This window comes from Nannospalax galili, unplaced genomic scaffold, assembly GCF_000622305.1.
Source record: "Nannospalax galili isolate Female #2095 unplaced genomic scaffold, S.galili_v1.0 scaffold746, whole genome shotgun sequence".
Lineage (NCBI taxonomy): Eukaryota > Metazoa > Chordata > Mammalia > Rodentia > Spalacidae > Nannospalax > Nannospalax galili.
The window spans coordinates 277,192-294,131 of NW_008354790.1; the positions used below are offsets into that span (position 1 = coordinate 277,192).

Here is a 16,940-nt window from a genome sequence, read left to right on the forward strand (position 1 = left end):
AAATAGTTGTTGGCATTTGTATTTCTTTTTCTGAAGACTGTCTGTTCAATTCATTGCCCATTTGTTGATTCATAATTTTATTTCCTTAATGTTTAATTTGAGGTTATTTGTATATTCTAATATTAGTCCCTTGTCTGATGGATAGGTGATAAAGATTGTCCCCCACTCTGTGGGTTATCTCTGTGCTCTGCCGTTAATTTCCTTTGCTGTGCGGAAACTTTTTACTTTCAGATAGTCCCATCTGTTGATACTTGGGACTAATTCTCATGCTCTTGATGTTCTATTCAGAAAATTCTTGCCTACTCTAATGTGAGGACAAATTCTTAAAGCACACGCCAGTACTCAGAGCGAGAGCAATCCGGAATGACCTTACAGGACACATTCCAATGGTATTACCTGATCAATGGGGAAGTGTTTTTAGTATTTATTGTTGTCATGGTAATAGAAATGATTCCCAAACTTCCCGGTGTAGAACCCCATGTTCCGCTGCTCCTTTACATATTGCCAGGTAGTAGTAGTGCCTGGTTTAAAAAGTTTGTTACAGTAATTCTGAATATATTTTTTTAAGGAGCAAATATAACTCTGTTCAGCTTCCGGCAGCAGTGGAGAAGTCTGCCAAGATTTGCGGCACAGCTGAAATGTGTTTTGTATTTTATGAGCTTTGCCTCATCGTGGAATTAAATAGAGCTAATTACATGAATATAGACCAGCAAGGGAGACAACTGTTCACTTCCTGATTTTCTCTGGAATTGAAAAAGAAAAGGAGGGAGTAGGAGGACGAGGAGGGGGCATAGGAGAGAGCCACACTCCTAGACCTTGGGAGAAAACAAAGGTGCCATCGTCTGGTGGACTGTGCCCCAAATCACCTGCTCCCCTACAGTCCTGCTGTTTGTTGGGGGTTCTGAACTCTTCGCATGAAGACTGTTGGAGTTGGAAGACTGGTGTCTGCTTGTGTCTGATGGATATGGCAATGACAGGGATGGTAACAGTTGCCAGCAGAGAGAGACTCAGGCCTTAGGATCTAAGAACGTGGACTCTCAGCTCTGAATTTCCAAAACACTGCATTTGTTTTTATTGCTTTCAAACCTGACAACTTTCTTCAGCTGGGAAAATCTAGTTAGGGGCCTGGGATGTAGCTCACTGGCAGAGCTCGACTAGCATGCATACGGCCCTGTGTTCAGTCCCCAGTACCATACAAACAAAGGTCTAATTAGAAATTTTGCTGGCTGTGGTGGTCCACACATTTAATCCCAGCACTTGGGAGGCAGAGCCAGGCAGAGCTCCAGGAGTTCAAATCCAGCCTGCTCTGCATACTAAGTTCCGGGTCAGCTAGGGCTATGTAGTGAGACTCTGACCCGAAAGAAGGGAGGGAGGGAGGAAGGAAGGAAGGAAGGAAGGAAAGAAAGAAAATTTTACACTAGTCTGGGGAAGGGAGTTCCCATTTCTCTTCCTTGTTAAGGAAAGAAAAGAAATAGGTCAGATTATGCTGGCAGAATCAGTTTGTACGAGGCTTTGTATTAGCCCATGGCTAGGTGGGGAGTTAAGTGCTGTGGAGACCTCCTGCCCACTCTTCTTCCACTAACTGTCCTATACATCCTCAGGGACCAAAAAAGCAAAGGATTGACTTTCTTCCTGGGCTTGGTGAAATGGAGCAACAACACATTGCCAATACTTTCTCTCTTGGAAGAGAGAAAGTAGACTCCAGGGAGAGTGATGTGGTCCCATTTAATGGATGATGACCCTGAGTTGTCTGAAGAATTAAACTCTGTGGCATGCCAGAGGCGTCCCACAAATTAGATTCGGACAGCTAAGGAGCCATCTGAAGCAAAGACGCAGAATCTTAGGTCTCAAGAGAGCAGCTTCAGCATCAGGCTTTCATCTTCCAGGAAATGCCACTCCTGGTTGTCGTGATCAGCACCATTACATGGCTCTGTTTGGCTCATGGCTATGCCTGGCACCTCTGCAAATGTAGTCTGAGGAGCCCTCCTCACTTCTGTGATGGTCTGTGTTCTGAGAAGCCTGAAACATTTCAGTCTCACTCTCCTGTGGTTAACCTGAAAAGCAACCTGGGAATGCTCTTCACCAACTGACACACTTTTACAGATGGGGAAACTGAGGCCTCAAGAAAAAAGGGTAGTCAGTAGGGTTGTGGCTAGTCAAGATGGCCATTCCTGGTCTCTGTGGTGTCCTGAGCCACAGGGATTCAGAGAGAGGAGGATTTGGAGGATGACATTGGCTGATACACAAACGAGTGTGAGCTAAAAACATTCCGCCTCTTCCCATGACTGGGAGAGGAGATAGGGGTCTTCAGAGTGAATTCAAGGGAAGGTGGCGAGATATTATTTAAAGGACAAAACGGGAGCTAGGTTGGGAGTCTGGAAATGGAAGGCAGAATGGGTTCAGGTGTCTTGGAAGGCTGTAGTGAGCCTCATTTCCAGATGAAAACCAGTCAGCCATACAAGTCCCAGTCCACACAGCAGGACAGGTGGACTTCGGATCTCTTTTCTGAAACCCAAATGTCCACCGGCTCTTATAGCAGCAAAAGTGACATAAGTTCTCTCTGTCAGTCACTTTCTCATGATGTTGCTCCATTTCTGGACATTCAGAGGTCAGTGGAGGCCTCTGAGGATGGGAAACCAAACCTGACCAGGAGTCAGTCGGCCAGGTGAGGGAACTCATATAGGCTGTGCTGAGTGGCTGGGGCAGGTGAAGGCAGCCACATCAATGCCAGGCTTCAGCAATAGCATCTGAACCGCAATTCCTGACCAGCCTATTTCCTCGAGTGAGACATTGGAAAGAAGTTGTTCATCTTATCCTGCCCAGCCCCAGTCTTTTCTGGAGACCGTTGTGTTCTTAAATCCTCCCAGCCAGGCCTGGAGCAGAGAGAGCGATTGCTTAGTGATTCCCGACTCTCCCTTGGCAGCATGGTGCCTGGAATAGAGCTGACTCCAGGTCATAATGAGGAGCTTCATCGGTGTGGTCTAGTCTTTGCTGAGAGAGCAGACTTGGCTAGGGATGGCAGTGCTGCACCCCAGGGAAGTACCCTCCAGGCTGGAGACAGAGAGGAAGGAGGTGAAATTCAGAGCCCAAGGTCTCAAGGTCAGGTTAGCACCAGTTCCTGAATGGGACTAGCTCATGGACTCACCCTCCTCCTGTGGAGGCACTTAGGCTTTGTCCATGGTAACAATTTCCCAAGCCCTTTCAGTGAGACTAGCCCTAAGGATTGAGAGAGAGAGAGAGAGAGAGAGAGAGAGAGAGAGAGAATGAATATGAATGAGCACCACAAGAACTGATGCTGAATTTCCCAGGGGCCGTGTTGGTTGCCTGGTGGCTGAGACTCTGAGTCTGTGCCTAACTCCCCATGACTCCTCCTCCTCCTCCTCCTCCTCCTCCTCCTCCTCCCCCTCCTCTTCCATCTTCCTCCTCCTCCTCCCTCTCCTCCTCCTTCTCCTTTCCTTTCCCTCCCCTCATCACCGATTTCATGTTTCTCTTTGCTGAAGGGAATGGCAGTTGAAGCTGAGGGAAGCTAGATAGAGGGAGAACATTCCAGACTTTCCCTGCGTTCTGGATCCTCTCAGGTCTCTGCCACACAAGAGTCTGTCTAGGGACAGTGCCATGACTTTCTCTGGGGGACATGGTTGCTTTGACAGAATCTCCATGAAACCCTGGGGGCAATGGGGAATTGTGCTATGACACATTTTATGCTCTGGTCCTTTCCCTTTTATTTATGGGATATTCGCTTCTGAAGCAGAGGGAAGGGGAGGCAGTGAAGGCCGGGATTTGGCTACGGTGAGGCAAACAAACACATGTGGCCTGGCTGCCCACCATGGACACCAGCCTGCAGCCAGCTGAACAGCTGGGCCACAGATGCTGCATGTAAATATAGTTCTCTAAGAATGACACAGAGTAGCAACTCTGGGCCCCTACTTCTAGAATTCCACAGTTGAAAGTGAAAATGCAGGCAGTGAAAAAAAAAAAAAGACTGCTGAATGCAGATTACAGATTGGAGAGGGAATCTCAAAAAGATATTTGTCTGTTTTGGAATTGGGATCAATGAAATAGATTGGAACTAGACAGGAAGTCTGGTGCTGCCACAGCTCACTGTCTGCGCTTAGCTGCATAGACATGCTATCTCTCTGGGCCCAGAACTAGGGAACAGCCACTAAGGAACATGGAAGGCTTTTCTTTCTTATAAATGTTGCCACGGTGGTCTACGATCTCACTCAGCTTGGAAACTTGCAGTCAAGGGAGGGGGCTGCCAACGTCTAAAGAGGAGACTCTCTAGTGTCCTCCATTACCCTGATGGACTCCAAAAGCAGAGACTTTGAGGCCCCTGGCATCAGGCTTGAGTTTATACTCTGATATACAACATGCTTTCTCTATCTAACATCCTCCCGTGCCAGTTACAGTGATGTGTGCTGTGGTAATTAACAAATATATGATTTCAAAGTCTTGTGACAGTAATATGCCTTTTTTCTTGTCGGATGTGGGTATTCCTGGTAAGTGGAAGATCTACCACCTTAAGCTTCACTATCCCATAGGTCCTCAGAGTCCTATTTATCTAGCTGAGTGGTAAGAAATAAAGAAAATAATCTTAGTATATTGTCTGTTGCTATGACAAAGTACCCGAGACTGGGTAATTTTACAAAGATAGGGGCTTGTTTAGTTCGTAGTTGTAAAGGCTGGGAAGTCTAGACACATAGTTCAGCATCTGGTGAGAGCCTTCGTGCAAAGGGTATCACATGGTGAATCAGTACAAGCATGTATCGGCTCACGTCACTCTTCTTCTTATAAAGCCCCAGTCCCACCATAAGGGCTCTGTTTTGATGACCTTACTTAATCCTGATTACTTCCCTAATACCTACTTGTAAGCACCATCAACATATGAATTTAGAGATTCAGTTTCCAACTCAATGAAATTTGGAGACATATTCAAACCATAGCAAGGAGGCATACTACTTCTTTCCTGCTTCAGCATGAATCTTGTCACCATGACCATCTCTCAGTGTTCAGGAGGTCTACCTGGAGACTGTATGGAAATGCAGAGAACAGGAAATGCTCACTGTAACTGGCAGCCCCCTCATCAGCAACTGGACACTGACACCTCAAACAGGGGGGCAGCATACATTTTGCATGGAAAGTTAGCTTTCTTTCCTGACTTACTTGCATGTTGGAGATGAAATTACTTTGAGTACAATACTGTGTATGAGACTAAGGGAGGGGATGAGTTCCTGGCTTCAGTAATGATTAGGGAAGTGGAGTTCTGCACAGTTTTCCAGGGAGTCACTAAAGGCTTCTTCTGGAGGAGCCCAGGCACTGGAGAGTAAGGACATGGCTCTCTGCTCTGGAGGAACTTGCCACTGCCCCCAGGAGGAATCCTTCTGTTGTGTGTGTTCTATCAGCAATCATTTGCTTAAAAGAGTGGCCATTGGCCAGGCGTGGTGGTGCACACCTTTGATCCCAGCACTTGGGAGGCAGAGGCAGGTGGATCTCTGTGAGTTCAAGGCCAGTCTGGTCTACATAGTGAGTTCCAGGACAGCTGGGGCTACAGGGAGACCCTGTCTCAAAAAGACCCAAAAAAAAAAAAAAGAGTGGCCATTGACTGGGTGACTCCCTGCATGCTTCTAGCAACTTACTCCCCTTGTGTTAAGTATTTTTCCCTCACTGCAATTTTCTCAAGTCCCACCCCCTTTCCTCAACAGGGACTGCACTGATCTTCCTAGCTGAGTATGGCAAAGTCTAATTTGTAGGCCCAAAGTGACTTGCTATAATATTCCAGCTGGTTCACTGGTGTAAATCATGTATGAAGAGTGTAGCTTTTCTGATGCATTTGAACTCATGTTTTAAAAGGACAAAATTGAGGATTTGAAGTATTTATAAGCCCTGGATTAGAGCAGGGTAAAACCAGCCGTTCAGTCTGGCTGCTCTTTTAGCTAGTTGGCCCAACATCAAGATTTACTTCAGCCATAGGTGATATCAGCTGCCTGAAGAGGTCATTCATTTCTTCCTTCCACCATTTCTAAACATTCCTTTTAAATATTTTATTTATTATTTTTATTTTATGTGTATGAGTGTATTGCCTGCATGTGTGTAAGTGCACCCGTGTCATGCAATACTTGTGGATGTCAGAAGAGTGTATCAGATCCCCTGGAACTGGAGTTACAGATAGTTTTTAGCTGCTCTGTGGGTGCTGGGAACTGAACCCAGGTCTTCTGCAAGAGCAGTCAGTGCTCTTAACCACTGAGCCATCCCTCCAGCCCCACCAAACATTCCAAACATTTATTATATACCTTCTGTGTCTCAGGCTCCAAGCTTGGAACTGGAAGTATTCCGTGATGGAAAAAAAATATGATCCTTATAATTTTTAAAATTTTATGTATACGAGCATGTTGCCTGCATGTGTGTGAGTGTACCTGTGTCATGCAATACCTGTGGAGGTCAGAAGAGTGTATTGGATCCCTCTGGAACTGGAGTTAGGGATGGTTGTTAGCCACTATGTGGGTGTTGGGAATCAAACCCAGATCCTCTGCAAGAACAGCAGGTGCTCTTAACTACCGAGCCATCTCTCCAGTCCCATGATCCTTATTTTTAAGGGACTCATCCTGTTAGAAGGGACAGCATCAATGGGCAAATTTAGCAGCTTGTCACTGTGAACCTCTGGGGGCACTGGTTCCTGTAAACATGTGGCCAGGGCATCTTAGATCCTTGCTGGGATAAGAGAAGGCCTCATTTGGGGAATTAATGAAATTGCAGACACTAAAGTCAGGAATAGGTGGAAACCTCAGGAGGCTTGTGGGCACAGTCATGCAGGCAGGGGGAGCAGTGTGCAATTTAAGTAGGTTCACACACATGCACACACATGTGCACATTTCCAAATCCCACCTGGAATAATGCATTACTACTTGTAGAACTACTCATAGAGAGGATGTGGTGATAGACACTTCTGGATTTCTCTCTGTGTGGCTTAGGGTTCCTTTATTAACCGGTTCTAGAAAACTGAACCCAACTGACTTATGGAAAAGAGGAACTTTGGGGCTCATGTATCTGGGAAGGGCAGGCATCCAGCTGCCTTCATGCACAACATCTAGACTTCTATACAATGTGAGGCCTGGGGTTTGGGGATCCCCATCCCTTGACTCACTCCTGTTGTCTTTTGACTCCCTTCTTCAAGGATCTTCCTGCTCTTTCCTTTGGATTACAAGATGGTGCCAGCAATTCTTAGGCCCGTATTCTCCAAGGTCACAGCCAATAGAAGAGCAATTTCTCCCAATATTCCTGTCCAAAGCCTAGTGACTCTGAGAGACAAGATTCCCTTAGCTACTCAACCCTGAGCTAATCACTGTCATTTCCTGATCCTTGCTCTGTGTGGATTGGTTAAGCTTGGGTTGTACATATGCCTTGTGACTCCAGGCATGGAGTCAATTCCACTAGAAGCTTTTGAGCTGAGATAAGGCAAGAGGCTGATTCACAGAGGACAGATGAATGGTAGCAAAAGCAAATACAAATTCTGTGGGTTTCTTTCAAGTTATGTTCATTATGACATGGCTGTATTAGTCCGTGTTCTTCAGAGAAATAGACCCAGTAGAGGAAGTATGTATATGTGGATTGAGAGGGGGTGGAGAGAAAGAGGAATTGGTTCATATAATTAATTATAGATGTGCCAAATAAAAAATCTTCAGACCTGCAGACCCAGAGAGGAGTTGATGTTATAGCTGAAGCTCGGGCACAAAGGCTGTCAGCTGGCAGAATTCCCTCTTGTTCAGAGAAAGTCGGCCTTCCATTCTATTTAGCCTTGAACTGATGGTCTTCAGCACACCTAAGTTATGGACACTAATCTGGTCCAACTTCAAATCAATGTTAATCTCACCAAAAAATATCTCCGTAGAAGCTTTAATAGTAACATTTGGCCCAATATCTGGGTACTGTGGCCCAGTCATTTTGACACATAAAATTAAAATACCACAGTGACCAACAGTAAGAAATACATTTATTTCACACTCAATACATAAATACATATTGGATGAAATTAAAATCTAAATAACACTTCTTTCTGTGTGTGGCACATTAATATTTTTCTCTTCTGTTTTACTTCATTTTGAAAAGCATTCATGACCTACTTGATTGGTTTCTAGACTCTGGGTGCGTTGTGACTTGTATTTTGAAACATCATCCTAGCGTGTTTGGCCATGTTCTTTTATCCCACAACAAAAGATCGGTTCTCTACCCAGAGGGCCAGAAAATATCCCATGAAAGTGTTCGGGTCCTGGAAGAGCTCTCCAAATTCCAAAAGCATTGTGTATGACCTCAAGCAAGACCTACCTGTGCCAGCTCCTGCCTCAGTTTCCTTATCTGTAAAGCACGGGCAATTGCAAACCCACTTATCCAATAAGGTGTGCCAACAATAAAATCAGAATGAGGTAATATAGATGGGAACAACTTGTAAACTCTGAAGGAATTTTGTGAGCTAATTGCTATTTTAAACTGCTCTGTAATAACTTTCTTTTGCCACTCAGGAATCTGAGAGGACGGTACTACTTCATGAAAATTAGCTTGAGCTCTTCAAGTCTTGCCGTATAAAACAAAGGCAGTCCCAACTGCTTTGATCAAAATGATGATCAGCTTCTAGAAATGAGTCCTCCCTCCCTGGAGACCACTCAGAATTAAAGTCTGATTTCAAAGAAGGGGAGGCAGCAGAGAGTTTGGGGTTGACTCAGTCTGTGAGATCCCCAGCCCTCTGTCCCCCACTTCTACTCTGCCTGGTTCAGGAAGTCCTTTGGGGATGACTTGCTCCCATGACTACAAGAATCAGGGCTGGGCAGAATGTTACATTTGATGCTTCATTTTAAAACCAGTTAAAGGACAATTTGAAAGAGGGATGGTGGAAGGATCTGAAACTGGACTGGGAGGCTTCCTAGGCTGAGGTCATGGATTGATGTCCTGGGAGAAACACCTTCACTCTCTGAAGCTCTGGCTTTTCAGTTTAGCCAGATCAGAACAGCCTTAGGTGACCCTGGGTGAGAGGGTCTGGTGGTTCTGCCTAGCTGTGTGTCTTAATCTGGGGCTGGATGATTGTCACTGGCCAGGTCCACAGTGGGGTCTTCAGTGAGTCCAACTGGCACCCACATGCTTATTCACACCCCTTCTGTCTCTCTGTTCCTTGTTTCTTAATCAATCCCTTTCGTGGGGTAGAGAATGAGAGGCTGGTTATTCCCATCACATCTTATTGTTTCTGCAGGTTCCCCACCCCTCCAGGAGCAGTAATTTTACCATCTCCAGATGAGAGTGATAGGTGTTTGAGATGCATAACTGTGTCTCATTTCAGTTCCTAATAGAAGATAGAGAATGAGCTGTGGTACCTTTCTGCTTAGTAAATTCATGATTAGAGGCTTCCTCGTCTCACCGGGAGCTGTGGATTGTCTGAGATCTGTGAGTGCATATAGTAAGGTGGGCCATGTGGCACTTTCTCTGGCACGTGGCATGCTCTGATACGGGGACTGTTGAAAGTTTCCTCCCGAAGGGCTGGTGGCCGAGTCCCAACCTGCCTGTGCCTGTCTGGAGAGAGCATACCAGCCCCTCTGGAATTTCGTTGTTGGCAGAGCTGCTTTGAGAGTTGTATTAGCCAACAGGCCACATGGTACCCATAGAGCTGTCACTTCAAAGGCCATGGAGCAAATGCTGGATCAGTTTAAATAAAGTCCAGGGAGGCTACATGTGACAGAAAGAGCACTGGATAAGGAGTCACAGGTCTGAACTGCCCCTCATCTTCATCTTTAACTTGTATAATAATTTATTCATTTACTTATTTATTGTATGTGTGCATATGTGTGTACATGTACGTGTGTGGGCATGTTTGTGGGAGGGTGCTCATGTGTGCATGCTGCTGCATGTACGTGTATGTATGTATGCTCATGTAGAGGCCAGAGGTCAACCTCAGGTATTTTTCCTTAGGGTCCATCTACCTTGGTTTTTGAGACAGGGTCTCCCTCTGGTCTAGAACTCACTAATCAGGCTAGATTGGCTGGCCATCCTAGCCAACCTAGGGATCCAATCATTCCACCTGACCAGAACTGGGATTGAAAATGTGCACCATCAAGCTTGGCTTTTTAGTGTGGTTTCTGAGGATCTAACTTGATCCTCATGCTTGCAGGGCAAGAACTTCACTAACTGAACCATCTCCTCAGTCCCCGTCTCCATCTCTTACACCTCTGACCTCATTTATCCTCTCTGGATATCACTTTCCTTGTCTCTAAAATCAGGGATTGAGTATTATTATTAAATTGGATTATCTATTTCAGAAAAAAAACTTCTAGACTCTTTTCTGTTATATGAATTTGCATAGGCAATTCAGGAGGAACTATCTGGACTCCTCATCACTGTACTGAGATGTGCCAATAGGTTCCATCCCCTTATGACAATCCTCATCCTAGTCTAACTTCAGTCTTACTAACAACAACAGTGCCTACTCTGTGCCAGGCAGAGTCCTTGCATTAGGAGTTGTATGCTCATCAACACTTTCAGAGGTGCACGATGGTATCTGCCGAAAGGTTTTATCTCCCAGGCCGTTCCCATGTGGCATAGGATCTTAAGTTTCCCCCTGGATTTAGTAGCTGATATTCTGGGATCTCTGCATTTGGGACTTATATAAACAAAAAAGGAACTCCAAGGGCTCCATATTCTGGGGTCTGGAAGATGCATTCCTAGAAAGCTTATGGATTTTTGCAGTGGTACAGACCAGGGTCCTGTTCCTAACTCTGCCCCTTATTAGCTACACATCCTTGCAGAACTAGGTACCTCATCTAAAGAGTAAGTAAAGCCATCCTGCTGCAGGGACAGTTGTGATGATCATGTGATTTAATCTGGGGAAGAAACATTTGCCTTGTGTGCTTGTTTTTGTCAACTTGACACAGACTAGAGTCACCTGGGAAGAGGGAACCTCAATTGGAAAAGGAAATTCCTTTTCCTCCATTGAATTGGCCTGTGGACATGTCTATGAGACATTTTCTTAATTGCTAATTGATGTAGGAGGGCCCAGCCCACTGTGGGTGGTGCCATCCCTAGGCAGGTGGGTCTGGGCTTATAAGAAATACCAGGGGAAGCAAAGGAAGCCCAGGTAAGCAAGCCAGTAAGCAGTATTTCTGTGTGATCTCTGTTTCAGTTCCTGCCTTGAATTCCTGCCCTGACTTCTCTGTGATGGATTGTGACCTGGGAATTGTAAGATAAAATACATCTTTTCCACCCCAAGTTGCATTTTGTTGTGATGTTCATCACAACAACAGAATGCAAATGAGAACACCTTGTGTGGTGCCTGGGGGAGTCAACGCTGCCCAAATACTGATATTCCTCCTGGCTCTGATGCCTCCTTGAGAAACCCATGCTTTTCCTCAGGATTTTGGCTGATGATGCAGTCTTTATTTTTTCTCTCATTTCTGGGTGTCCAGCTAGCCTCATGCTTCTCCCTCCTTGAGTGACTTCTGTTACTTTAGTGATTTACCTCATCTCCTCACCTGATTTGTAGAAGCTTGGAGGGAAACAAGAAATCCCATGGAGTTAAGATGCCCCAAATAAGACATGGGCAATTCTTTGCCCTTATTTCATGCAAGCTGAAAGAAAGAAGAAGCTGTCCCCAAGAAACACACACAGAAAGCATCTTGAATAGAAATGAAGGTGACTGTTAAGACAGACAGCTATTTATTATTTATTTATTCATTTAATTAAATTATTTATTTATTTTGGTCTTTTTGAGACAGAGTTCCAGCTGTCCTAGAACTCATTATGTAGACCAGGCTGGCCTTGAATTCACAGAGATCTGCCTGCCTCTGCCTCCCAAGTGCTGGGACTACAGGCGTGTGCCACCACGTCCGTCTAGTTATTTATTTATTTATTTATTTATTTATTTATTTATTTATTTACTTACTTACTTATATTTAACTATTGACTTCTTAAAGCATTTTCCCCTCTCCCTTTAATGAAAATCTCTCAAAGGAGTCCCCACCAGAGGAGTCAGTCAGGATCTGCTTCATTAGAATGATGGGAAGGCTCAGCACTGGGCAGTGTACCTGGAGAGGCTGGTGGCCCCCACAGAGGGAAGATGGTGTGTGTTTTTACTTTAGCCTCACTACACTATCTGACAGAGGAGGCACAGAGGACACAGAGGATCTTTGGCAACAGCTGCCATGGGTGGTCCCAAGAAGGGGCAGCCTTAGCTCTTTGTAAAAAATATTTTATTTATCATTTTTATGTAAGTGTACCTGTGTCATACAATCCCCAAGGAGGTCAGAAGATGTCGGATCCCCTGGAACTGGAGTTACAGACGCTTATTAACCATCATGTGGGTGCTGGGAACCGAACCCAGGTCCTCTGCAAGAGCAGCTAGTGCCCTTAACCACTGAGCCATTGCTCCAGCCCCCAGCCTTAGCTTTTTTGCTGTGTGGTCCAGCCCCAGCTGTGAGAGGCTGGAGTCAAATGAGATGGTAAAGGATCTACTACAAACTTATACTCCTCGAGCCACCTTTCCAACTTTCACGATGCAAGTCACATAAGTTCTCTAAGCTCACATTCCTTAGTTTTAAAATAGAGATAAAATAGTGCACACTTCCGTGGTCATTAGTTAGATTCTGGCAGGAAACTGCACAAGCGCATTTGGTCATTTGAACAAAAGTTAATGGAGAGAGTCTTCATGAAAGACTGGTTTCTTCAGTGGCAGTGCCATATTTGGAGTTAGTAACAGTGAGGTCACTGTTACCATTTCTTAGGGCCAAATGAGGTTGACAAGAGCTGGTCCACAGAACTGGGAGACAGGCAGATATTGAGTCAGTACAGATGGTTCCTCCCCACAGCCTTCTGCTGATGCTGCCCACTAGCTGTACCTACTTGGCTCCATAGCAGGGAGCCTGTTAGTGTAGGATCCATATGGGTTAACATTTGGGCACAGTGCAGACTTTAGATTTAGAAGGGCAGTTGGAAAATGGTTGTAATGAAGGGTTTGCAAAGATGAAATGAGAGGGCATCTAGAAGTTGTTGTGGGGACTGGCACAAAGTCAAGCACTCATCATCATCATCACCATCTTCACTATTGTTATTATCGATGAAGAGTCCTGGGGCTACTACCATCCAGCTGACTGTCTCATACACCCACGGTGGGGCTGGGTCTTTTTGCCTCTGATTTCCCCAGGGTAGTTCTGTTCCACATATGGACTGAATCCAGCCAGATCTGTGGGCACCATGATGTCCTTCCATTGTTCCCTTATGTCTGAGTTATTTATTATTTATTTTTTCTTTCTTCACTAGGGAAGACACCCCTGCTGAGTCCTGGCCCTCCAAAGGGACAGTTGTGTTGGAGTGCTGCTGTGTCACAGGACCCATCTCTGAGATGAAAGCCATGCCCTGGAACTGGACTTGCCTCCTCTCCCACCTGCTGGTGATGGGGATGGGCTCCTCTACTCTGCTCCCACGGCAGCCACCCCAGCTGTCCCAGAAACGATCTTTTGTTACATTCCGTGGGGAAGCTGCTGAGGGCTTCAATCACCTTGTGGTGGATGAGAGGACAGGGCACATTTACTTGGGGGCTGTCAACAGGATCTACAAACTCTCTAGTGACCTCAAGGTCTTGGTGACCCATCAGACAGGGCCAGATGAGGACAACCCCAAATGTTACCCACCTCGCATTGTCCAGACCTGTAATGAGCCCCTAACCAGCACCAATAATGTCAACAAGATGCTGCTCATAGACTACAAGGAAAATAGGCTGATTGCATGTGGGAGCCTGTACCAGGGTATTTGCAAGCTCCTGCGGCTGGAGGACCTCTTCAAGTTGGGAGAGCCCTTTCATAAGAAGGAGCACTACCTTTCAGGGGTTAATGAGAGTGGCTCAGTCTTTGGGGTGATTGTCTCCTACAGCAACTTGGATGATAAACTCTTTATTGCTACAGCAGTGGATGGCAAACCTGAATACTTTCCTACCATCTCCAGTCGGAAGTTGACCAAGAACTCTGAAGCAGATGGCATGTTTGCTTATGTTTTCCATGATGAGTTTGTAGCCTCTATGATCAAGATTCCTTCAGATACCTTCACAGTCATCCCTGACTTTGACATCTACTATGTCTATGGTTTCAGCAGCGGCAACTTTGTCTACTTTTTAACACTGCAGCCTGAGATGGTGTCTCCCCCAGGATCCACCACAAAGGAACAGGTGTACACATCTAAGCTTGTGAGGCTTTGCAAAGAGGACACGGCCTTCAACTCCTACGTGGAGGTGCCCATTGGCTGTGAGCGCAATGGGGTAGAATACCGCTTGTTGCAGGCTGCCTACCTGTCCAAAGCTGGGGCTGTGCTGGGCCGGACTTTGGGAGTCCATTCAGATGATGACCTCCTCTTCACCGTCTTCTCCAAGGGCCAGAAACGGAAGATGAAATCACTGGATGAGTCAGCCCTGTGCATCTTCATCTTGAAACAGATCAACGATCGCATCAAGGAGCGCCTGCAGTCCTGCTACAGGGGTGAGGGAACGCTGGATCTGGCCTGGCTCAAGGTGAAAGACATCCCCTGCAGCAGTGCGGTGAGTTGGGGAAAACTATGGGAGGGAAGGATGGGGTGTGGGTGATGAGGACTCTAGTTTTGTAGTCACCTTGGGGTGCAGATGGGGCAAATGTAGTCCATCTTGGATCTCTTTGATTCAGACCATTACCAGCTCATATATCCTTAGTATGAAAGAGTCAGCTTGAGCTAAAATGTAAATTTCCTGTTGGTACATTTCCCCCTGTTCTACCTAGGCCCTCTGATTATGAGAGGCAGGGCTGGGGATAGGTAGGAACATGTGAAGTTGATGTTCTATGCATGGGGCATGATGGAAGGCTAGGTTATGATATGCCATAGAATAAGACATACAAATCTCTCTCATGGACCATGCCTGCAAATGACATGCCTAGGATCTTAGACTTAGAACCATGGAGGAGTAGAGGAATCAGAGAGGAGAATGTGAGAAGTCATTCTGCATTTGAGATGCACATGCAGTTTCAGGAAAGTTATGGTTTCAGCCCCTTCCCTTGCATATCTTTAGGAAATAGCAAATGGAAAGCAAAGAAGGGATAGGAAGAATTCAACTGTATTTAGGAAGCATGTTCTGTATCTACAGTGCTACAGGAAAGGGCATCACAAACTCACAAAGCAGCCATGTAGTGGCACCAGGAGACAGAAGTGTTGTAGGAGCCCCAGGGAAGGTGGAATGAGGGGTTTGTTTGGTGACTTCTCTACTAGCCATGGGGCCTGAGGCATAGGCAGAAATCAGACTGCAACCTCATTGGGTGATCGCAGGTGGACCTAGTGATACAACTTCCTGCTTCCCCAGCCCCACTCACCTGTGACCCAACATGATCAGCATCTGCCATTTTGGACTTAGTTTCTGTTCTTCTTCCAAGGGACATTCTTCGATTCTTCAGTCATCCTTAAAGGGACTAGGAAGGCTTCCCTGCTAGCATTGCCTATGCTTCTCACTCTCCTCTGCCTTTTTCTTTGTGATTTTCCATTTTAAGAAGCATGAACCTAGTTGCAATCCACCACATAATCTTAATTTGAGATGAAGAAAGGAAAAATTCACCCATTAGATGGAAACCTGTTTTTGTCCTGATGTAATTTTTGACTTTTATTTAAACTTTGGGAGAAGAACATGTGAGAAAAATGTATTTTGTTTGCTTTCGAAAGAAGAAATGTTCCTTCACAAAAGGCAATTACTTTCCAAGGAAGATGTCACGGGACACCCCTCTTCACCAGGTACATGGTGAGGGACAGCATTTCTCCACATTGAGCTTTCAGTGGGGCAAAGAGGGATGAAAAAGAAAGAACTAAATTTGCTTGGTGCCCTTGGCATTTAAGTTCAAGCAGTTTTCCAGCAGCAAATCTGCCAGGTAACTGAAATAAAATAGAAGATTCCATCCTAGTTGGAGGTTCTGAAAAGCCAGGAGACCTGCTGCAAAGGAAATGGGAGAGGTAGTAAGGACCAGGTTGGGCAGCAACAGGGGACAAAACAGAGCTTGTCCAGTGGCTGACAGGCCTCTACCTTCCACTTAGCCCTAGTCAGTTGTCACTTAACCTCTTGGGATTTCTTCTTGATTTTTCCTTTTTTGGACACAGAGTTTGCTTTATAGCTCTGGCTGTACTTGAACTTGGGATCTTCCTGCCTTAGCTTCCCAAGTGTTGGCCTGCCATAATTTTTCTCCTGGAGTCTTTTGTTTGAGGTAGTAGCTGATCCAGTTAAGAGGGTCTGTGAGACTGTTATGAACTTTGGGACCACAAACTTCTCCTAAATGTAGACAGTCAATGATGGGTCATATTTTGTGCTGTGTGTGTGTATCACACACTTAAACACAGGTCTATGGGGGAGAGGCGTTAGAAGATTGGTATAGAGAGGACCTTGTAGACACTCCATACTTCTGTAATGGAATACTCAAGACTGAGCAATTGGTAGTGAATTTATTATTATTTTATGTAATTTTGAAGGTTAGACAGTCCAAGATCAAAGCATCTGTATCTGGTAAAGACCCTCCTGCTGCATCATAAAATGGTGGAAGGCATTACATGGCAGATGGGCAAAGGAAAGTTAAGAGAGAGTGTGGTGGTTTGAATGAAAATGTCCCCCATAGACTCCAAGTGTTTGGGCATTTCATCCCCAAATGATGGCACTGTTTTGGGAGGTTTTAGAAGATGTAGCTATCCTGGAGGAAGCACATCTCTGGGGGTAGGTTTAGAGAATTCTTAAGCCTTGCCAGATCTCCAGTCGCTCTTGCTTCCTTCCTGTGCCTGTGTGCTGATGTGAGAGCTTAGCTTCTGCTGCTCCTGCTCCAGCCACCTCCAGCCACCATGCCTCCCTGCCATGATGGACTGTAATTCCCCTGGAACCACAAGCTCAGATAAACTCTTCCTTCTATAAGTTGCTTGGGTCAGTGCTT

At 45.6% G+C, this 16,940-nt stretch overlaps 1 protein-coding gene across 2 annotated transcripts in view; it reads left to right on the top strand.

Annotated features, from left to right (window-relative positions):
* Positions 1-16,940, top strand: part of Plxna4 (plexin A4) — a 461,715-nt gene that overhangs the window by 58,548 nt on the left and 386,227 nt on the right. For both annotated transcript variants that reach the window (XM_017802882.2, XM_029555453.1), the window contains exon 2: positions 13,288-14,554. In XM_017802882.2, coding sequence (XP_017658371.2) covers positions 13,370-14,554 — 1,185 coding nt within the window. In that variant the 5' untranslated portion in view covers positions 13,288-13,369. The remainder of the gene's footprint in view (positions 1-13,287; positions 14,555-16,940) is intronic.